The sequence below is a fragment of the Lepidochelys kempii genome, chromosome 11, assembly GCF_965140265.1.
Source record: "Lepidochelys kempii isolate rLepKem1 chromosome 11, rLepKem1.hap2, whole genome shotgun sequence".
NCBI classification, from domain to species: Eukaryota; Metazoa; Chordata; order Testudines; family Cheloniidae; genus Lepidochelys; species Lepidochelys kempii.
Window position 1 is genome coordinate 42,162,191 of NC_133266.1, and position 23,966 is coordinate 42,186,156.

The 23,966-nt window shown below is 42.7% G+C and overlaps 2 protein-coding genes across 21 annotated transcripts in view; both read right to left on the reverse strand.

Annotated features, from left to right (window-relative positions):
• GPR155 (G protein-coupled receptor 155) overlaps window positions 1-2,426 on the reverse strand; it is a 43,663-nt gene extending 41,237 nt beyond the window's left edge. For 3 of the 9 annotated variants that reach the window (XM_073305892.1, XM_073305893.1, XM_073305902.1), the window contains exons 1-2: window positions 1,509-2,279; window positions 257-377 (exon numbers count right to left, since the gene is read on the reverse strand). The gene's annotated coding sequence lies outside the window, so the exon portion shown is untranslated. Of the gene's footprint in view, window positions 1-256; window positions 378-1,508; window positions 2,282-2,346 lie in introns of those variants that run through there. The other 6 variants (XM_073305900.1, XM_073305901.1, XM_073305899.1 and 3 more) reach the window with 6 other exon arrangements.
• Window positions 2,427-4,101: 1,675 nt separating this feature from the next.
• The window catches only part of WIPF1 (WAS/WASL interacting protein family member 1), a 100,116-nt gene continuing 80,251 nt past the window's right edge, over window positions 4,102-23,966 (reverse strand). For 11 of the 12 annotated variants that reach the window (XM_073305915.1, XM_073305907.1, XM_073305910.1 and 8 more), the window contains 2 exons: window positions 13,554-13,655; window positions 4,102-4,871 (listed from right to left, as the gene is read on the reverse strand). In XM_073305915.1, the coding sequence (XP_073162016.1) occupies window positions 4,862-4,871; window positions 13,554-13,655 (112 nt within the window). In that variant the 3' untranslated portion in view covers window positions 4,102-4,861. The remainder of the gene's footprint in view (window positions 4,872-13,553; window positions 13,656-23,966) is intronic. The other variant, XM_073305917.1, reaches the window with a different exon arrangement.

Sequence of the window (23,966 nt, forward strand, 5' to 3'; positions counted from 1 at the left end):
TCACTTTCACAAAGCAGATCACCTCATTTACAACATGATGCAATATAACAATATCCTGCTGGTGATAAACACATTATAGTTCTGTTGGACAAACTCATTTAAGTGGAAACCTTGACAGAAGGGGCAATATCTCCCATGAAAGAGCTCTGCATCTCAGGTGCTCACATTAGAGGAATAACATACTGAATGGGTTTGTCTGCTTTTAAAATTGTCTAGAGTAATAAAACCACCAAAAAGAGGAAGTTAATTGCATCACCTTAGTGCTTTAAATTAAAAGATACTGTAGTGGTGAGAAGTGATTGGTACAGATTCCACTCCTGTACACTGCCATTCGGTCTTCTAGCCTCGGGAGAGTAAATGAAGAGTAACGGTGTAACCTTGGGAAAATCACCGAAAAGGGACGCCATTTGTCTGAACTCTAGTCAATTCCAAAAGTAGTTTCAGGTACCAACCCTTCTTCTTTGTTTCCCTCCACACTGTTTAGGGTTTTAAAATATTTCCTATTTTTAATTTTTTCCCCACACTTTTGCTGTGTGAAAGTGCCTAGATTCCACAGAAACAACAACAACTAAGAAAACTGACTACACAAAAGAAGCAGTGAAATGAAGGCCCTGGTCTACATACAAAATGGCACTGATATAACTAAAAGGCGTGGCTTCCAACTAAGTAAGTTAAATGGGTGTAAATTCGGTGTGTAGAAAAGCCCTAACAATATGAGAAGTGTTGCCAATTGCACAAAGTAAACAAACTGAAAAAGAAAAATATTTCCCCTACTCTCTTTTAGTTATAGTAATGTTATGTTTTATTTGTAGATGTGATCTTTGATGCTACAGTCAGTAAAATATTTTACACACTGAAGTGTGATTTTTAGATTCAACATCCCTTTAAAACAAAAAACCCCTCAGTGCCTCAGTTTTCCCATTTGTAAAATCAGCTAAGACCTAATCACTCACTCTTATTAAATTCTTTTAAACATACAGTGAAAAGTAAAGCCCTATGATTAGTACTTCATATTTATTTTCTATGAGTGCCTACTATGCTCCTTCTGTGTATGAGTAACCACATTCATGATTGGGAAATGTCTGTGTCTGACAAGTACAAAACTAATTGCAATGTGCTGCGTAACAGAAGACTTGAGGGAAAAGCTGGAAGATGAAAAGGAAGGCTAGGTGGGTTTCCTAATTGTTTAGTTTGGTGGTGTGTTTAAACTAAATCTACTTGAATATATTATAACAGATATACACAGCAGATGCTTCACTTTGTCTAGTTTGACAAGTACGAAAATAATTGGTGCAAAAAAAAGCAAACAAGTCAATGCTAAGACTGATGAAAATTGATTTTTTCAGTCAGTGGCAAACTGTACCAGAGGTGTTTACAATCATACTGAAAACACGGTGTAACCAACACTATAGTTTTGGAATGAGATCATGTTTATCAGTAAGTAAGATGTGTTGTTGGATAGCTTGAAGTGAGTATTAAAGGGTAAATTTACACACACACACACACACCTGCTAAGCGCCTACTGAAGTCACAGTCGTTAGGGTGTCGCAAACGGTAGGCAGCTAAGTAAAAAATCCCCTTCCCGTGGGCAGGCTGAGCGCCTCCGAGGAGGAGACAGCCCGGGCATCTGCACAGAAGATCTCGCTGCAAACCAGCAGTGAGAGAAGAAACATCCACACCGTGTCCAGCGCAGCCTTACGTAAGGCACAGCCTGGAGCAGGGACCGGCTGACATCCCCCCGGCACACACGCCGTACCGCCCCCAATAACATACAGATTTCAGGAGATCTCCCCGCGACGGTCACAGCCCCAACGCGGGAGCGCACATGCCGGCTCCGGAGCCCCTGAGTGCTGGGGCCCTCTCAGTGCCCGGCCACCGGCCGCTCCCCCAGGCCTTCTCTGCTCTCCGAGGTGCCCTTCGCCGCCTCTGCCTGGCGCAGGACTTGGCCGCCGCAGGCTGGGGCCGGTCTCCAGCTCAGCCCCATGGAGCGGGAGGCGAGGCGCAGCGCTGCCGCCCTGGGTCCCTCGGCAGCTCCCACGCGCGGTAGGGCCCAGCCCCACAGAGGAGGCGCCCGAGTCTAAGTGCCCGCCCTGCGTCGGGTGCAGCCAGGCGCTAGCCCCAGCCGCGGGAGCTGGGCGCGCATCGCCGCTGCTGAGCCGGGAGCGTGGAGGGAGCTAGTCAGTCGCTGACGCGGCGAGGAAGGGCAGGGGTGGGGAGGCCGGCCCTCAAGATGGCGGCGCTCGGTGGGCTAGTGCCCCTGGGCCCCAAGTCCGTGCTAGATGCAGCCGCTTGACCCCGCCCGCTCTCAGGGAGTAGCTTGTGGGGGTGGAGAGCACCGTTCCTTACCCGGGGGCGCACAGAGCTGCCTCCAGCTCCTCTCTCGGATGGGGGTATGTGGCACACTCTCACCCCTCCAGCTCCTTGGGGTGTGGGTCTATCTCCCCCGTATGCCTGTTGGAGGGAGGGGTTATAGACTTACTCCCCTCTCTCCTTATGAAGGGGCTGCAGAGCTATCCCTTCATCTCCTTACTAACGGGGGGCTTTGGATGTGTCCCCAAGTTTCCTCAGGCTGGGAGTTTATCATGCAGCCCTACTCCTCTTGGAGAGGGAAAGGGAGGCCTCAGACCTTAACCCCGCATTTCCTTGGCGGGGGAGGAGACTATAGATCTGATCCCAAGTCTTGTTCCTGACAAGGGCTATGACAGATCCCCCCACCCTTTCAGAAATCCTGTCTCGAGGAAGGGGAAAGGTGGTCACAAGACCTGCCCTCACCCCCCCCCCCACCCCATTCCCTGTGACCTCACAGAGCAGAAAGATGACCTCCCCTAAATGAGCCAGAGTTGCTTTTCATTGTTAGTAGGAACAGAGCTGCTCCCAGCCTCACTCCTTGGGAGGAGAGAAGGGTTGTAGAATCTGGCCCCCTGTTCTCCCTATGCTGAGAAAGACTCCCATCTTTGGGGATTAGTTCTCAACAGCATTTGGAATCTCTTCTTGGGAGCCTGAAAGAGTAGGGCTTGGGCCTTTCTCTGAGAAACTTGCTGTATCACTCCCTTAATAGTGTCACTGTTCTGCATGAGCAGGTGAAGCATTTCACATCATGAACCGGATCTCAGGCCCACAAATGTTTGGCTCTGTAAGCCCCCAGATCCTCGTCACAAAGGCTCAGGGGCTAGATGCCTATAGAATCTGTGTATATACAGCCATGGATAGGGCCAGTGGGTGCATAAAATTTAGATGCAAGGAGCCTCATCTCTAAAGCTTTAAACACTAACAGCAGGGCATAAAGGTGGAAGCTTTTAATTTGCTATTTTGTTTCTTTTTTAAGTAAACTAGAACTAAAACTAGAAATTAAACATTACCCATGTAATGCTCCACAATAACAGAAAGAGCAAATTATCATAGAATTAAGAGAGAGTAGTCAGGAGGTGATAGTTTTCTATATTTGTTGTAACATGTTTAGCCTACTAATTTAGTTGGAGGCTGAGTTTCCAAACTGTGTTAATATATAACCTGCAAAGGCTGGCCTTATAATTAACTATGCCTTACTTGATAACTTAAGTTGGGTATTTAGAATCAATAGTCATGATTCTCTTGCTGCTGCAAAGGAGAATCAGACTTTAAGTTGCCTCTTCTTAACCCACTATTGAAGGAAGGAGAAATCAGGTCATGACTTACCCATTTTCCATCAGTCTTGGTGGTGGCTGAGCAGGAAGGAACTAAGTCATGTGTTGCTTCCGCTCTGATCTCACTGCCGTCTGTCTGAAGGGGGGACAACTGTAAAATGCTTTCTTTGTATACCTTCCCTTTCAGTCTCTGTGTGTAGGACCTTCAAAAGCTCAAAGCCCAAAACAGCGTGTTTTCCGTGTTCTGAACACTTGGAGCACACATACCTGTGCCAATAACCCCTCGTAACTGGGACAGTGGAACTTACAGGCAGGGGAATTTTCATAGTTTCTTTAGGAAGTCAATTAAAAAATCAAACCAAACCTGGGGCCTTCAACTAAGTAAACAAGAATCTCACACACAAGAAAAAGACTTAATACAAGCTTTCAGCATGTAGATAAACTGGAAAGAAAAACAACAACAAAAAAAAGAGACTGAGAACCAACAATTGCAGAGGAAAAAGGATGGACAGGTGACAGACAACTTAAAAAGAAACTTTATTTTTTGTCAAACATTCTCTCCCCAAAATGGGTCAATCTTGGCTCTTATACCCCTGAATCTATCAAATCCAAAGGGAGGTTGAAGGGAACAAATAGGATGTTATATTTTAAGAAGGGGTGGGGTGGGGGGAGAAACAACATGAACAGGATACTTAGGGCAAGGATAATGAAAAGGTTTATATAAAAAGAGATATAAAAGCCCTTAACCAAAACAGAAGGGGGCACTGAAGGAACAAAAATGTTTGGAAAAGGGATTGTAGGAAACTTTAAAGGAGCACCGTGTAATCTTTCCCACCTCACTAGTAGCTACCGTAAGGGATTGTCAGAGTGGTGGCGGTAGGGTGACCAGACAGCAAGTGTGAAAAATTGAGACAGGGGTTGGGGGGTAATAGGAGCCTATATAAGAAAAAGACCCAAAAATCAGGACTGTCCCTATAAAATCTAGACATCTGGTCACCCTAGGTTGGGTGTTCCTTCTTGAGCATGGTAGTCAGATGCACATCCCTAGATCCAGAAAAGTGCTCCTATCCTGATACTTACAATTCTGGTTTTGGGGTATTGTGGGGAACACCATTAAGGGAAGAATGGAGGTAAAAACATTGATAGTAATATAACTTCAATTTTCATATTTTAAAGTTCATTAAGAGATCACAAGTTGGTAAAAAGGTTGAACACAATTCTTCTGGGAAGTTCCAGTCTTAAGCACCACTGAAAGAAAAAAGAAAAAAAGATAATCAAGAGAGGAGAAAAGAATAAATGAAATGGGGGGGGAAATCAAATTTCTACTTAGAATACAGAATGTTATGAAAACAAGTATTTTATGATTGTTACCCTTTGAATATCAACTACAGAAAGATAAAGAATAAGGACATACAAGAAATAATTATTTGCACTTATAAAACACCTTTCTTCCTGACTGGACTGAAAACTCTTTACAGACTAAGTGGTATAGTGACAAATGCACCACTTCTAGGATGAAACATGGTAGATATTCTGAGTCAGGAACACCACACAACAGAAAGTGAAAAGTAATTTCTCAATTTGAAACTATAGGAGAGTTTAGGTAGAACATAAACCAGTGGACAGGACACCAGTCTTAGGACCCTTAGTCTTGTGTAAAGTGCTGTGAAATCTCCCATTAAGTACAGTTTGTCCCAGAAGAGCACCTTCAGCAATGTAGTGCTCCATTGCACCATGCTAGGTGACTGGTTCAGTACTGATTTTGAGGACACTGCTTGTCTATCTTTCCTCTGTTCCCAACAGTAGATAATTGTATTGGCCTGTGTCATTGATGCTCCCACACACAGAGCATCTCCAACAGTAGCAGCAGAGTGAAACAGCCTAGGATCACATCAATTTCATTCTGTTCCTTTTTCTAGACTAGTGCTATGTGCATGACCAGCCTGGGGGAGAAAAAACAAAACAGAAAAGGGGAGAAACAGAAATGGAAAGAAGATAAAAAAATGGAGAGGCAGGACAACAAAAAGGAGAAGCTAATGAGAGAACAATAAACTTAGAATAGATGCTCACAAATGGAAAAAAGTGGAAAGGGAATAACAAAACACAAAAAAACCCGCAAAAAAGGTGGCGGGGGGGGGGTGAGTTAGCTGCACTAGTGGGAACATTGTTTAAGGATCATACTCAAACCCATGCTCCCTAGCCTAGAAACGCCTTGTCTAGACTAGGACTTGAAAGATGTTAGCTAAGCACATGTTAACAACCTCATGTAGACAAGGCAGCATGCCTTTAACATATTAAACTAGTTCTTTAACTCAACTAATTATAGAATACACATTGAGAAAAATAACCACACGGTCCTCAGTACAATACTAATTAAATACTGTACAGATGACCACCGTATCACTGATGTCAATAATGTAGAAGAAAGTACTACGGGACAGAGAATATTGTCATCCCTTTTTTTACTTGAGCTGTTAGCCAAAATTCAGGGTCTAGTGGGTTGCTTCAATCAGGTGGAAAAGTTGATTTGGAGTCAGCTATTTCTCTGATGCATTCCTCTTTATTTACAAAGTCCTGCTTTCCTGAACTCAGTAGGCAAACAGTTTTTTTGCTCACAGTTCCAGGTGCTTTTCCGGTTAGCATTTAGCCCAAAATCTCTCTAGGCTTTTCTCAGGTTCCTAGAGCTTGTTCTGGCTGTCCTTGGCTTTCTGTTGCTTCTTTGTTAGTTTCTCCTCCCCCTGACACATGTACACAACTCTATCAATGGATGCCCACACCCATGTGTTTGCTATATCAGGCCCCAGGGGAGCCCGCGTCAGACAACTTTTTATTACAGAAACTGGAGAAGGGGAGAGGCTGTTCTAGATTTAATTGACAAATAGGGCAGAACTAGTTGAGAATTTGAAGGTGGAAGGCACCTTCAGTGAAAGTGATCTTGCAATAATAAGTCCATCATCATGACTTGATCATATTTATAATGTGCAAACAGAATAAAGTCCAGACCAGAAAAATACATTGTATACACACACAGAGAAATTTAAGAGTACCATATTTCACAAAGGTGAAAACAATTGTGAGCCACATCAGCTCTCAGGAAGAATTTAATCAGGGAAATGTGAATAATTGGGAATTGTTTAAGAACACTTTACTAGATGTTCAAAAATCCACAAACAAGGAATTCTGCTATATTGGTTTAAAAATGAACCTGGTTTAGAGGGGAATTGAACGCATCTATAAAAAATAAACAAACTGAAGAAAGGGGAAGTTGATAGTAATGAATATAAAACAGAAGCTAGGAATTGTAGAAAATTGATAAGGGAAGCAAAGGGAAACAAGGAAGACTCTGTGGCCAACAGAGATAAGGACAATACAAGTTTTTAAAATATATTAGGGACAAAAAAATATCCTAACAATGGTTTTGTACCAGTACTGGATGAAAATGGTAGAATTATCAATAATAACACAGAAGAGGCAGAAGTATTCAATAAATATTTATGTTCTCTATTTGGGGGGGAAAATAGTAACATAGAATCATAGAATATCAGGGTTGGAAGGGACCTCAGGAGGTCATCTAGTCCAACCCCCTGCTTAAAGCAGGGCCAATCCCCAATTTTTGCCCCAGATATGTAAATGGCCCCCTCAAGGATTGAACTCACAATCCTGGGTTTAGCAGGCCAATGCTCAAACCACTGAGCTATCCCGTGGTCATATCATATGATGTGATAGCACTCTCTGTTCCACTACATTGGGACAATATTAAAAAACAGCTACAACACTTAAGCATGTTTAAAATCAGTAGGTCCAGATACCTTTCATCCAAGAGCTTTAGAAGAGCTGGCAAAAGAGCTTGCTGGGCCATTAATGTTGATTTTCAATGTGTCTTGGAACACTTGGGAAGTTCCAGAAAACTGGAAGAAAGGTAATGTGCCCATATTTAAAAAGGGTAAATGAGATGACCTGGGTAACTATAGGTTTGTCAGTAAGACATTGGTCTTAGGCAAGATAATGGAGTAGCTGATACAGGGCTTGATGTGGAAACTAGATGCTGTCAAACTAATATCTTTTTTTAGATGAGATTACAAGTTTAATTGATAAAGATAGTTGTGTTGAGGTAATAGACTTCTGTAAGGCATTTGACATGGTAACAATTTGATTTAAAAACTAGAATGATATAAAATTAACATGGCACACATTAAATGGTTTAAACTCTGGCTAACTGATAGGTCTCAAAATGTAATCATCATTGAATGGGTGTTTCTAGTGGGGTCCAACAGGGATCTGTTCTTGGTCTTACATTAGGCATTGTCATCAATGACCTGGAATAATAATAATAAAAATAAACACTGAAAGTTTTTGAATGACATAAAAATTGGGTGAGTGGTAAATAATAAAGAGGACAGGTCACTACTGGAATTGTTGTGGATATTAATATAGGGTCCTGCCAGACACTGATTTAACCATAAATTCCTTCATTAAATTCAAGTATTTATGTAATTGCTCTAAACATGTTTAAAAGCCTAAATGATAAGCAGTTACTACAGCTATACAACAACAAACGTTTATAAGTAATGATCAAATACTTACAAAGGATGAGACCCAGGGGTGGTCAAACCTATGCTGACTGGCTCCAATTTGGTCAGCCAGGTACTAGTGATGAGCCATTTAAGAGCTCACCCTTTTCTACCCTTTAACAAAAAAGTTATGTCATTGCCAATTACTAACTTTAGCAGTTTAGGGCTAGACCCTGTTCTTAGGCCTGAAGTAGATAAGATTGCTGACTGGGTTCCCTTTTTCCAAGTCTTTTTTTATTTTATTTTTTAAATCTTTACCATACTTCTTCCTAGCTGCTGACCAATACTTCTTTAGCTGAAGCTTGTGTATAACCGGGTACAGCTCCAAGGTAACATTGGTATGTTAAAGTTACTTCTGACTCAACATGCACAACCCTTCTTTATTGTTCAAACTAGTTGGAACCATCCGGGATAATTAGAGGCCCCTCTTTTCTTATCATCCACATTCTGAGCTCAGCATTTTTACAACTTCTCTCCAGTTACATTTTTTTTTTTTTAACTTTAAGCACATTATTTCCAAGGTCTTCCCATGGCTGCTAAAACCCTTTTATTTACCTATCTAATCCTATGGTCACTGTGTGACACAGAGGCCCACTGGTATTTCACTTCTCAGCAACTCCTATCAAGCTTGAGAAACTCATTACACCTATCACATTGCTGTCATGATATCAATCTATAAAGAATGTTGTATGAGTACCAAATGAAAGCTGGTGACACACTGGCCATTAATATAATTGAAAAATGTATTTATTACACTATATGAGGAATTACTGATATTATGCTTTAAGTCTGTAACCAAACTAAGGGAGAAACGAGTTGTCTTCCAGACAAGAGGGAATATAGTTATCCCCATGTCTCTAATGAGAATTGAGCAAGGTGATGCCAGAGACAGTAGGCAGTTCATTTGCATTGGAGATACACAGGGGCAACAAATTAACATGAGGATGTGAAATCAGCCTGGGAAGACATTGGAGTCTGAACCCCAGGGATTCATCCTGATTCTGGTGTCAGAGACAATAAACTTTGGGGAATATAAGGGGCAGCAAAATGACCTTTGGTTACCCATCACTTAGGGGACAAAGAGGCCAGTGCTCTTTGTATTTTTGCACAGTGGATCCCCTAACATGTGGGTGGGTGACACTGAAAGGCCGATTTAGGTAAGAATCTTATTTTAGCCAAGAATTTTGGTTAGTTAAGTTTTAGTCACTTAGAAGCATGTTATCCTTTAGTTTTATTTTTAACTATTTCTCTCTCTCTGTTACATTTGCTCAGTATCAGTTGAATTTCTGTTCTTTATTAATAAACTTATGTTTCCTTGCACTGTAAGTTCATCCCAATGCAGTGTGTTGAAATAAAGTGTGAATCCTCAGCTAAGCCAACAGGCGGCTGTGTATCCTGTCTCTTTGGAGACAGCAGACTTGGTCATTTCTGTGGGTGTCCAGTGACAGGGGCTGGATGCTGCAGGGAGATGCTTCTGGAGAGTCTGGGAGCTGAATGCACCAAGGATTAACCTGCAAGGCAAAGTTAGGACTGGTGGAGTCCTGAGGACTCTGTGGGGCTGACTAGCAAACTGGAGTGACAAAGAGTTGTGACTCAGTTTAGCCCCAGCAGTTCCCGTTTATGCTGAGGCAAATGGGTAACAGAGTGACTTTACCACTCTGCACACTGAGAAAGCGTCACACACTGATATAGAGCGATCTGAATTGCTTGATAAGCTGTGCAAAGCCAACAGTGTATGTTTTAATACTGCTATAAGTAAATATACATCACTAGGAACAAAGAACGTAGGCCATACTTACAGGATGGGGACCTCTATCCTGGGAAGCAGTGACTCTGAAAAAGATCTGGGGGCCGTGGTGGATAATCAGCTGAACATCAGCTCTCAGTACAATGCTGTGGCCAAAAGGACTACTGTGATCCTTGGATGCATAAACAGGGGAAACTCAGTAGGATTAGAGCAGTTATTGTATCTCTGTATTTGGTACTGGCGCAACGGCTGCTGGAATTGTGTGTCCAGTTCTAGTATCCACGCTTCCAGAAGGATGTTAATAAATTGGAGAGGGTTCACAGAAGAACCAAAAGAATTCTTAGCCAACATGCCTTATAGTAAGATTCAAGGAAATTAATAATTTAGCTTAATAAAGACAACGTTAGTCTGTAAGTACCTACATGGGGAACAAATAGTTGATGATGGGCTCTTCACTCTAGCAGAAAAAGGTATAACACAATCCAATGGCTGGAAGTTGAAGGTATGAAAATTAAGACTGGAAATAAAGTATGTTTTAAAGTGAGAGTAATTAGCGATTTGAACAATCTACCAAAGTTTTTGATGGATTCTCCATCTCTTACAATTTTAAAATCAAGATTGGATGTTTGTCTAAAAAGATCTGCTCCGGGATCTATTTTTGGGAAGTTCTATGGCCTGTGTTACACAGGAGGTTAGACTAGATAATCACAATGGTCCCTTCTGGCCTTGGAATCGATGAACCCACTCTTGTGAGTGCCTCCTGTCAGCTGAGTGTGGTGCTGCAGTTTTCTTTTTCACCTGGTGCCCCCGGTAGGTTGATAACCTCATCGGGTGGATCTTAAGTGGCTCAGCCCTCCGGCTAAGTCACTCAGTCAACAATGGATGAACCCCTTCTAGGCTAACTGTTATAGAGCACTGCCCCCAGGGCTTTCTCCCTTGAAACTCTTTGTTTTCACCAGTTCTCATTGCCCCAGTTCTCCATCCAGGTCACCTCCCAAGTTTAGTGTCCTTTTGGGGTATCAAGGTTCAACACATGGTTGGCCTTCTCTGGGGTCTTCAGTCCTGTCTCTGGGCCCTTTTAAATCTAGCCTTTTTTCTTGGGCTTTTAAATTAGCCATGTCCCCTTTCCAGGGCTTCGGCCTTTCCAGCACTGGTGGCTGGTGGTGGTGGTCTGCCCACTACTCCAGGTCTCAACTCAGGGATCCTGCACCAGTGGCCATGTACTGCTTCCCTGAATAGTTGCTGCTGCATTCCCTTCGCTGCTTCCCACTCAGTCCCACCATCTTCACATGTTACCTTAGGCTTATAATCCTTGGGTTGTCTCTGTCCTATCCCTGCTTGAGCACGGTCTCTCCGAGGCTTCCTTGCTTGGAGAGTTTTGCTGTCTCCTAGCCCATCTGGTCCCAGCCAGCAACTGAGCTGCTCAGGCCCTGCAACTCCTTTTATTTGAATCTGCTGCACGCTGATTGGCTGCTTCTCTGCAGTCTTTCTAGGTAGGCCCAGAGGACCCCCCCTTATCTGGGACAGGATAAGGTAGCATCGCAAGGCCTCCAGCAGGGGGCCTCAAAGGGCCAGGTACACCCCTTCATACCACCCCATACAGAAAGAAAAGAAATAATATAACAGGTCATCATCCTGCCCTCTGAGGTATTGCCACACAGGGGCTCTTCCTATACAGTGGATTAGAAGCTGGATATGAGTCAACAGTGTGCCCTTGTTGCTAAGAAAGCTAATGGCATTTTGGGCTGTATAAGTAGGAGCATTGCCAGCAGATCAAGGGACGTGATCGTTCCCCTCTATTCGGCATCAGTGAGGCCACATCTGGGATACTGTGTCCGGTTTTGGGCCCCACACTACAAGAAGGATGTGGAAAAATTAGAAAGGGTCCAGCGGAGGGCAACAAAAATGATTAGGGGGCTGGAGCACATGACTTATGAGGAGAGGCTGAGGGAGCTGGAATTATTTAGTCTGCAGAAGAGAAGAATGAGGGGGGATTTGATAGCTGCTTTCAACTACCTGAAAGGGGGTTCCAAAGAGGATGGATCTAGATTGTTCTCAGTGGTACCATATGACAGAACTAGGAATAATGGTATCAAGTTGCAGTGGGGGAGGTTTAGGTTGGATATTAGGGAAAAACTTTTTCACTAGGAGTGTGGTGAAGTACTGGAATGGGTTACCTAGGGAGGTGGTGGAATCTCCTTCCTTAGAGGTTTTTGAGTTCAGGCTTGACAAAGCTTGGCTGGGATGATTTAGTTGGGTATTGGTCCTGCTTTGAGCAGGGGGTTGGACTAGATAACCTCCTGAGGTCCCTTCCAACCCTGATATTCTATGATTCAATTCCCCCCAAGAAGTCCAGTCACAAATTTAATTAGCTCATTATTTTTTTTAATAAGCATTATCAGCATGGAAACATGTCCTCTGGAATGGTGGTCGAAGCATGAAGAGGCATATGAATGTTTAGCAGATCTGGCATATAAATACCTTGCAACACTGGCTACAAAAGTGCCATGCGAACGCCTGTTCTCACTTTCAGGTGACATTATAATTAAGAAGCAGGCAGCAGTATCTTCCGTAAATGTAAACAAATTTGTTTGTCTTTGCAATTGGCTGAACAAGAAGTAGGACTGAGTGGACTTGTAGGCTCTAAAGTTTTACATTGTTTTGTTTTTGAGTGCAGTTCTGTAATAAAAAAAATCTACATTTGTAAGTTACACTTTCATGATAAAGAGATTGCACTATAGTACTTGTATGAAGTGAACTGAAAAATGCTATTTCTTTTGTTTTTTACAGTGCCAATATTTCTAATAAAAATAATAATATAAAGTAAGCATTATACACTTTGTATTCTGTGTTGTAATAGAAATCAATATATTTGAAAATGTAGAAAAACTTCCAAAAATATTTAATAATTTCAATTGGTGTTCTATTGTTTAACAGTGTGATTAATCACGATTAATGTTTTTAATTGCGGTTAATTTTTTTGAGTTAATCACATGAGTTAATTGCAATTAATTGACAGCCCTAGTTCTTTCACTTACAATTTTGTGTATGTGGATGGGTGGGTAATATCCCAAGTTTTAAAAAAGCAAAGTGAACTCCCCTCCCCTCCTCAAAATTCTATCATATAGCATCATAGTGAGACCCACCTGGTTCATCAGCAGATCTGAAACCTTTAGATCCACTATACAGACCTCTGCCACTTGAGCCAAAGGAATAACTGATCTGGAGGGGAGTGTGCTGTAATGGTCACAGATATTTCTGCCCATGACACCAAACTTGACTCCCTCTACTTCGTCCCCTCCAATCTGTCCTTGTCCAAATCCTGCTCTTTTTCCCCTCTCCTCCTGGCTCCTTGTCCCAGTCCCCTTCTCTTTGCCTACCGAGTCCCCCAGTCTCCACTACTCAGGCTTCTCATCCCAGATCCAGTCTCCTTACACAACCATTCCTAGTCTCCCTCTCCGGCCCCAAATCCTTTGCCTAGCTGTAAGTCAGGAGTTCCTCCCTCCTGGCTCCTTGTCTGATCTGTCTCTCCCCTTCATCCCACACTGGCTCTCCTACTCCACCTCCCAGGCACACTTCTTCTCTGCACCCTCCTACTCATCCCATTCTCACCAGAAGCCTTGTCCCAATCTTCTCCTTTTCCTCTCCTCACCCCAGGACTGGCTTTTGTCTCCTCTGCATCCAATCAGACAGCTTCCTCCACTCTGCCTGAGCCTGGGGGTAGGGACAAGAGTGTCATCAAGAGCAAAGGAGAGACAAGCTCTTTGTTGTCAGTTCCAGTGCCTGGTCCCACCCCAGCCTGGAGCAGCTATTACAGGGAAGCCCTTTTGAGTCCTGGTAGCTCAGAGCTGGAATGTGTTGAATCATTGTGTGATGAGGACGTAGCATTCATAAGAGAACATCAGAGTTATATTTACCTGCACCCTGTAAAAGTTTGGAGCAATGCTGGAGCGGTCAAAGGCCCTAGAGCTTTTCAAAGAAAGTTTCAAAAACATTTTAATATTGGCAAAACAATGTGTTTTCCCCTAGCCTCATTCTCAGAACTTGCTCAACAGTTTTGGCTGAAATTTAAAAAATAAAAATAAAATTGCAGCCTGAGGCGGACACCCAGCACGGAAAACTCCAGGCAAACATCTAAAGTTTGAAGTTCTAAGTAGCTGAAAGCAGGGATCTCTAATCACAGGTGAAGGATGAAAATATTGTTTGTGGGGGGGTCCGTGCGCAGATCTATCCCAGCCTGGTGCAGAGGGGAGGCCTGGGGTATGGGCCCATCCAGCACTCACCCTGGGCAGTGGCGGCTCTGCTCCTGTCCCCTGGTGCTGGCCTAGGCCTGGCTCCCTGTTCTGGCCCATTGGCTTGCTAGGAGGCAGCTTGAGGAGCCCATCACAGCATCACATAGTGCACATCTGGGTTTCACCAGTGGAGCTGGATTTAGGTTGACTGGAGCCACCTCTAGCCTTAGCTACCTGCTGCCGAATCTGATAGTAGTGTCAGGCAATCTTAATAATAGGCAGTGCAGCTAACCCTGCCTTAAACACCACTGAACATCACAAAATAAGCTCCCAGTAGAATGTGACAATGATTGACCTTTGCAGGAAGACAGGGGTATCACTACTTTTGGAAGGAGATGAGCAGGCAGAGGTAATTATGGTACACACAAATGAATCAGGATGAAATACACCTTGAGTTCTACCAATATAGTAGCAGTGTAATTTCCAGCCAGCTGTTCATTTATTTTAGAACAACATGGAACACTTAGAGACTTATGGATACAACCATTGTTAGCAATTGTAGACACAATTGAAAGAAGAGAATAGCACCTTTTACGTAATCTCCTTTCTCTCTGTTACTTACTCATGAAAAATACTTACTCAAGTGCTTCTTTGTTATTGACAGAACCCCAATGTTCTGTGAAAACTTGTTGAAGGCAATGGGTTTATGCCAGCAGAGAGTTGGGGCTTGTAACTTTAAATCAAAAAGAAGCACTACTATCACGCTGCTTGTTGCTTACAAGAAAAATATAGTGAACAAGACCGGGACCTGTATGCTGTCACTGCTAACTTTACAACACTGACTGTGGAAATTCCTGTCCAGAAATATTAATGCATGTCACTCTCCAACTGCATGATAGAATAAGCTGGAGTAATTGTAGACCAAATTCTCATGGATCCATTTTGTAATAGCAAATGGAATGTAGCAGGGATATGTTTTGATATGAAGTTTCTTTGGTTTCTTCTGTACAGCAACAGATTGATGATGCCACCTGAAATGTCATACCAGGCATTTGTATTAAACATTGAACAACTTCTGGCAAGTGCTTTAAAATGAACAGATTGAAAGACTTCTTGAAATTTCTCTTCATCTCACCAAAATACTACCAATTGCAGGGGGGAATGTGGCAATGGAACACACGTACCAAAAGTAAATGAAGATATTGCATAGGAACTTCTCTATGTGGATGACAATGCTCTTATTGCACATATGCCATATGACATCCAGTTTATCACCTATAGTTTTGCCAAGACAGTTATACTACTCAGCTGAAAAAAACCAAAACATAACAGCTAAACTGGAACAACATAACTCATAAGCTTATAAGACCTAGCATCACACCAATGACCTCAAACACAACAAAGTAAATTTGCATCTTCAATTACCTTCTCTTACCTTTGTCAAACATCGTCCTCATTGATCAAGTTACCCATCTGCTTGTCTAGCATTTTACAATAGTACCAGTCATTGTGGTGTCTAAATTGGGTACCAGAACCAAATTGGTATTTTCTGTAGGGAAGATTGGAACATCAAATCTGGAACCATCACAGTATCACACAAAAGCTTGAAGTCCATGTTTACAGCCTATGATAACTTCCACCTTATTTTATATCTGAAACATGGGCATATGTTGCTGGATGTAATCGGGTTGTTTGCCCTGGAGAGTCTGAGGCCAAGCCAAGGCTGATTGCAGAATGAGCCGCACCTGAGAGGAATGAAGCACTTTCCTATGAAGAGCAGAAGGAGCCCACAGTAAGGTGGTGGAGGGGCTTTAGTGAGACTAGAGAGAGTGATAGAGGCTTCTCAAAGGAATACTCTGAGAGCAGAGAAATTGCTCCAGCAAGGAAGGGGCAAGAGAAGCCTGCTGAGGCAGGAAGGTCTCTGTCTGAACATGGGAAGTTTGGACTGTACTGGGCGTGGGGGTTGTTTACTTTTGAACTTTAAGGTAATAAATCAGACCCTAAAGAGGGCTGGTAAAACTCTGTGGAGTTTATTTGGGGATCCAAGAAGTGAAACTGAGGTGAGACGCTATGTGCAGGACTACTCTGAGGTCACCAGGGGGTTCTGTGAGGTGGCTGCTTATCAGCACTGGCGTATCAAAGAGAAGAAAAATGTCATAGTTATAATCTTCAACCTTCCATGTCAAATGATAAGAGACAAATCTTTATGAAATTCTGCAAACCAGAATGGCAGCAATGCTTCTGCAAGGACAGCTTTACTGAAATGGAAACATCCTCTTCTTGTAAGGCACTAGGCACCAAAAGACAAAGTTATACAGGGTGAAATTCACCCCCCTTGCAGAGTATAATGTATAAGGATCCACAGAGAGGTCTCAGTGAAGTCAGTAGCAAAACTCCCAATGATTTCAGTAGGACCAGGATTTGGCCTAAAAATTTATGAGGGAGACAGACAAAGCGATGCAAAGATATTGTGAAAAAAGCAGCGTGATCATTGGCACAGAGATGACAGCTTCTGGAAAGCTAGCACAGCAAACAAATCAGTCTGACAAGTCAAAGTACAAACCCTAGACTGCCCTTCAATACTGTGTGAACGTGTCAAACTGCAGGGTAAAAAAATGCCAAAAGAAATAGTGGCCCTATCAAGTAGAATTCTAAACTTCACTGTTCTAACATACTGCTTTATGAGTGGTTAATCTAGGGGATTTGTTATTTGAAATGAAAAAGTTTTTGTCTTCCAGTTTTATGTTATGATTTAGAAATAGCTGTATATTTGAGTAGCATTAGTTTATACAGTGTACAGTATATAGACATTGAAGTTATTATACATTGTATATGTTTGCTTTGAATTAGCTGAGGAACCACCACATGATGTAATGAAATGTGAGTTGTGGCTAGTTTCCATGTGAAGCCACTTTCATTCACTTGACTGTATAAAGACAGTTACTGGTATTGTGACTGTCATTTCCTTCCATCATGTCTGCACTCATTTAAGAGTTGTTATCCATGGTCATTGTGAGAAAATTAAATTCATTTTGATTCTATCAAAAGAAAGAAATGGAATGAGATTAGCAGTTGTAACTCCAGTTGTCAAACACTGCTTGCAAGCCCTCTCTGACTTTGCTAAGGAAACTTGCACTCAGATAAGTTGCATAAAATAAACTGTCTTTTTGATAAGAAATCTGCAAGACTTGACTAGCATGCCAGCTGGTGACAAACTAATTCATTTGGAAAACCAAAGCCACTTTTGACACCTACATATCATGCATGAGTTTTTGAATGGTGTATGTTGAAACCTTTTCACTGTTGGTCAGACCTTAATCGAACGATCTCCCCTGCTTATCATGATTCTGTTTGTGAGCACAGTATATCCCTATGGAAACAACAGCAGCTTACAACGTTTCGGAAAGCACATCTCTCATTTAATGAATTTGTACACGTGCAGTTAAACATTACATTGCAATTACTGTATCTTTTTTTGTGTTGTCTGTTTCGGGTAGAAAACCCCATCAGACCAGTTCTTTTTGTTGTTCATTTCATCTCCCCCTCCTAATTCCAAATCTTTTGTTCCTCTGTTCCATACACATGCTACCATGTCCCTTGTTGTTCCTGCACTCCTGCGTACATGCTACTGGTACATCCTTCTCCTGTGCTCTTGCACATGCCTTCATGCTTCGTCTTCTCCACTGCTCTGCACATGCTTCACAGTTCCTCTTCCTTCCTCTCCCCCATTGCTTCTCATATTTAATGATTTTGCATTTTATTTTAACCCTTCAAGTTTTTAGAATCATTTGATGTTGTGGGGTAAGTACCCTCATCAGAGGAGTGCTGGTTTGTGGGGGAATTAAAGTAGGGGGTTGGCAGCCCGAGTAACCTAATTGCCCACACCACAGCCCTGACTCCCAAGAGAGCACAGCCTAGTGGCCAGTGTCAGTAAGACTGCCCTCCTCTGTGGGACTGCACGGCCCCATGGCCAGAGTAGAGTGGGCTGCCACTGGGGTGGGTAGCAGTCGGGCCCTCCCTACTCCACCAGGTCCCAACTCAGGGCCCTGTCTGGGGGAGTAGGTGGGGGAAAATCCAGCATAGACTCAGCCGGGGTCCTTCCAAAACACACAGAGTATAGCTCTGATTCCATAACCAGATCATTGTCTAGTTCCTCTGGGCTACTTCCTACCCTTTCTTCCGAGACTGGTAGTTTTGAGGCTTCTGTTGTCTCTCCTCTGTTGGTGGTGGTGTGCAGCTGCGGGTCGGCTGGAGACTCGGCTGGCTCCTGTGTCTTGGTGCTCTGGTAGGCTCTTCGCAGGAGACTGCAAACACATGTACTCCCTTCAGCAGCCAGTCCAGAGTGAGCTGAGCTACTCTCTTTTATACCTAGGCCTCCTCAGCCACAGAGTGTGGTTTATCCTTGCTGAACCAGTGTGGGTGGGTACACACTGTCACATTTGGGTTGCAAGAGACCTCAAATGGATCACGTGTGCCAGATCTTTGGATCACAGAACTGATTTAATTATTCTTAAAGGTCCTTAAGAGATGGGTATCTGTTTCTAGATCTGAATATTTTCAGTGATGGCAGCCCTCCCTTCTTCCTTTATTCTTTCTGAACAGTGTTTAAATTCTCAACTTCTGTTCTGCTTCTATCAGTTTAGCTATAATAATGGATGTGGGGTTTTTTATTTATATTTTAAAATGCTAATAGTAACCTGCCTTCCCTCTGAATCCGTTCTTGTAACAAAATTATGGAGCTGATTCTCCACTTTGTTACACCAGGTTTAGGTTGGTTGATGGAGTTACACTGACATAAAACTTGTGTGACTGAGTGGAGAATCAGGCCCTGTCTAGATTATACGTGAGTCATTTTACAAGTTGCTGTACCAGCAGGCAAAAGATAGAAAGGTACTGTTGTCACTAACTTTAAATTTTCATAGCTATAGTTCTGCTCAAAGAGGTTAAAAACAAAATATTTTGTGAGTTGGGAATATACCTTAAAATATAAAAATACATTTTGTTCTCACATGAAGTAAAATATTGATCAAAAGTAATTTATAAATTATATAATTTCATAATTTGACTATGACCTTATAGATGTTGTAGTCCCTTATGATTGCAATGCAAAGGTTTATGTGAACAAATCATAAGCGCCACCTAGTGCTCTTTTGGAAAACACCATCTTTGCTTTCTTAAGTAAAGAACATTCTGGGGAAAAAACACAATTTTTGCAGTAATCTGAGATTTAATGCCAAAATTCAGAAAGTCAAGGTGTTGTCTACTGACAACAAGCTAGTAGACACTTTTTTTCTTTGCAAATTAGAATCCAAATTGGTACGGAGCCAACATAATTACAGATCACATTGTAAACCAAGAGGAAATATTCTGAAATGTACCTAAGGAACAAAACCCACAATCCTATTAGTGATGCTGGGCGTGCAGACCCCTGAGCCACATGAAGCCTTGTCCCACTGAAGTCCATGGGCATTTTGCCAAGGACTTCAGTGTAGCAAGTATCTCACCAATTTATTTCAATAGGGCTCAGTAAATTGCAGGATTGTAGGGCTTAGAAACTATCTTTTGTTTTTTAAAACTTAAGGGATTCTTAAAAGGTAACTTAATTCCACTGGAGGGAAAATATGAATCCACCTACCAAAAATAAAAAAGATGGAGAAAGAGAAAGGTCTCAAATATATATATTTAAGATAAAAATTGCAATGAGACATAAGCTATCAGTGAAACCAGACTGAGGGAATAGATTTTTTTTTTTTTAAATGGGCCAATTTCTGTGCTGAGTTATACCAGTGTAAATCTAGAGTAACATTATGGATACAGCAGAATAATTTAATGCAAAAATTGGGCCACTATTTTTTTGAATGTCCTTTTTAGTGACTTACTGCTATAATATGCCATGCTATGTTATGCCACTTGCACAATATACTGTGTAAACCTCTTTAATTGCTTGAAACACTGAAATTAGCTGTTTGGTGAATTGTCTCTCCGAGGGCATTTTCAGATGCACACTACTTGTTATCACTACTTGTGATTTCCATCAACTGGAAATTCATATGCAGCATGTACACAGTATGCTCCCAGGAAGGTGGCGGAGAGTATCCAGTCTAGGTAGATATGCTTTTCCTGCTTATTAAACATGAAGCTATACCAGGGGTGGGCAAACTACTGCCTGTGGGCCGCATCTGGCCCACCAATTGTTTTACTCCAGCCCTCGAGCTCCTGCTGGAGGATGGGGTCTGGGACTTGCCCTGCTCTGGCACTCCAGCTGGGGAGCAGGGTTGGGGCCCCTCCACTTGGCTCCTGGAAGCAGTGGCATGCCCCCCCCATCTCCTGCACATAGGGGCAGCCAGGGGGCTCTCCTCCGCATGCTGCCCCCACTCCAAGCGCTGTCCCAGCAGCTCATATTGGCTGGGAATCACACCCAATGGGAGCTTCAGGGGCGGCACCTGTGGACAGGGCAGCGTGCAGAGCCACCTAGCTGCGCCGCCACGTAGGAGCTGGAGTGGGGACATGCCGCTGCTTCCGGGAGCTGCTTGAGGTAGGCACCATCTGGAGCCTGTACTCCTGAGCCACCTCCCCGTGCTCCCACCCCCTCCTGCCCTCCAAACCCCTCAGTCCGAGCCCAGAGCACCTTCCTGCACCCTAAATACCTCATCCGCACCCCCAGCCAGAGCCCTCACCCGGTCCCCTGCCCCAATCCCATGCCCTAGCACGGAGCCCCCTCCCACACCCTGAACTCCTCATTTCTGGCCGCCCCTGAGAGCCTACACTCCGAGCCAGAGCCCTCAGCCCCCCCCCCCCCCGCACCCCAGCCCCAACTTTGTGAGCATTCATGGCCTGCCATACAATTTCTATACCCAGATGTGGCCCTCGGGCCAAAAAGTTTGCTCGCCCCTGAGGTGCACATAGAATATCCGAGTTGGAAGGGACCTCAGGAGGTCATCTAGTCAAACCCCCTACTCTAAGCAGGACCAATCCCCAATTTTTGCCCTAGATCCCTAAATGGCCCCCTCAAGACTTGAACTCGCAACTCTGGGTTTAGCGCGCCAATGCTCAAACCACTGAGCTATATACGCAGGCCTCTCATATTGTGTTATATGTACTTGTGTGTCCATACCTGTTCCATCAACTACAGACATTTTAAATAATTTTGAATGTTTTTAATCAATAAAATTATTTTTATAGCCCCCTTTCCCCAAGTTTGTGGGACACTTTGCAGGACAAATAAAAAGAGATGGTCCCTACCCTGAAGAATTTACAGTCTTGTTCAAGATGCACAGGCAGGATGAGGGTCCCAGCAATAAAATGATGTGGTTATTTGGGCACCTGGGCATTATTTTATTTTTAAATATGTAATAATTCACTTGTGGGAGGTAGTAGAGCAAAAATGAGTCTGAAGGAGGAATTTGAATGAAGAAAGGGGAGGGGTCAGGCAGGCAGACTCAGGGAAGGTGTTCCATGAAATCAGCCAGAAAGAAGAACAGGGCCACTAGAAAATCTAGGTCATTACAAAACCTAAACCTAATTTCCCCAATACTAATTTCCCCCTCACACCTTCTTGTCAACTGTCTGAAATGGGCCACTCTCATTACCACTTCAAAAGTTATTTTTCCTCCCTTGGTATCCTGCTGTTAAGTAAATTGTCTCATTAGACTGACCTCACACTTGGTAAGGCAACTCACATCTTTTCATGTATTTATACCTGCTCCTGTATTTTCCACTCCATGCATCCAATGAAGTGGGTTCTAGCCCATGAAAGCTTATGCCCAAATAAATTTGTTTGTCTCTAAGGTGCCACCAGGACTCCTCGGTTTTTTTAGAATCTTATAGATGCACTTGTGTATTCTCAAATAAAACATCTTCCTTGTCTCACTGCTTTCATAGTAATGCAAGTAACTTGCAAGATAGCAGAAGTGAAAGCTTCTATTTTCAGTAAGGCTACAGAAAGATTTCACAAGACTCCAGCAATAAAGTGCTGGTTTATAGATAGTATAACAAAACAACACTTTCCACAACCTTTTGACAACTGGCCCAGTAGAAATAAGACTGCACACTAGACACTAATGTGTGCACTGCTTTCACAGCTGCTGTATCTTACATGCAGAGCCACTTCCTTTTACGGAGCTCTTGTCATAGTCTGAACACTTCAGCTACCTCTTCCTCATCCACACATACCCTTCCCTTCTTAGGAAATGGCTTACACATCGATTTTTAATTGCATGTGATGCCTTTGGCCCTCTGCTATCCAAAGAGAAAAACTGCAACACATTAGAAAGTACAAGGAATGCATCATGTTTGACAGATTAATGGTAACTGTTTTTGTGTTTATCAAAAGTTGCACTCTGCAATAAATGGCAAAATATTGGTGCAAACGGGGGTGGAGGGGGAACTTATCATTTGCACAGTGCTATGTATGTATAAAGGCTCACATTTTCAAATCAGAATGATGCATACAAAACCTTAGATTTCCATAAGAAAATCAGCTTGATAGCTAATTACCTGATGTGTGTATGTATGAGCTGGTATGCTTTGCACACAAATTTGATTTCCGTGCACACACACTTGATTTGACTAATTTCATGCATGAAAACATAGACTGACAGAGTTGCGCTTGTATTATTAGAGGCTGTTTTTGAAAACGGAGTCCCAACAGCTTAAAACATTTGTTCGTAAAAACTACTGCCATCAAATACCAGACGTTCCTATTTTTGAGCACAGGTTAGCCCTGAAAAGCGATGCTCCCTACTTAAAATATAATTCAGTTGCGTGCATGTTGGACCCCTTTCCCAAACCCTGTGTCTGTTTGTTTGTCTTGCTTTAGATTACAGGCTACTTGGGCAGGGATGATGTATTCTTTTCGCAGAGCACATTATGAGTGCTAACAGAACTAACTAATACAGGAGAAAGTAACAAGAAATAGTTTAAGATTCAAAATGAGGAAGGCACTCACAGGAACTAGTATCATCACTTCTGAAATAAAAATGTTATTTGTTTCAGCTGAGGAAGAAAAAAAAATGAATGATGTAAAGATAGAGAGGGGCATTTAAAGGAAATTAAGTGGTTATAAAAATAAAAGGCAATGATGAAACCAAAACAATATAAGAGCCCAGCAGGCTGAGTTCTGTAGAACTCACTCATGTTATCTTATACTCTGTATACATTATTTAGACAATCCACCACATACTGTGATTACAGGCAATATTTACTATTCTTTATTGTTAAGTTGGCTTCTGCAGAAGAACTTAAAATTTAAAAAAAAAAATCATTCTCCCACCCTTTGTCTTCTCTCTTTAAATTATCCTCCTTGGGAAAAAGACTATGTTTTAGTTCATCGTATTGCACAATGGACCCCATCTCTCAGCTGGGGCCTCTAGGTGCTACTGGAATGCAACTAATATGGTAACCATTATTACAACCTTTCACTGGTTCTCACATTAAGGCTTCCCCTTCTTGTCCTTTTTATGCTCACAGCCAGCCAGGTTACAGCCACACCTCATTCCTGAAGGCTTGCTTCTCGAAATTTGTGAGGAAGCTTCTTCTAGGCTCCAAATCCACTGAATAAACTGCATTAGAAGTTGAAGATTTGACTTCCTTGCTGTCAGAGACATGGGGCAAATGTCATGACTATCCATGTGGTCTGGCAGAGGGTAAATGATAATGTACTGGGAGAAGAGCATTAGTAGGAGTGACTGTGTTACTGTGTGCACTGCTGTTACTGTGTTTAGTTTTAGCCCCATCTCACTGACTAAGAAGTTTAGGAGCTGGCAGGCAGATGCTTGGTTGCAGCTGAATAAAG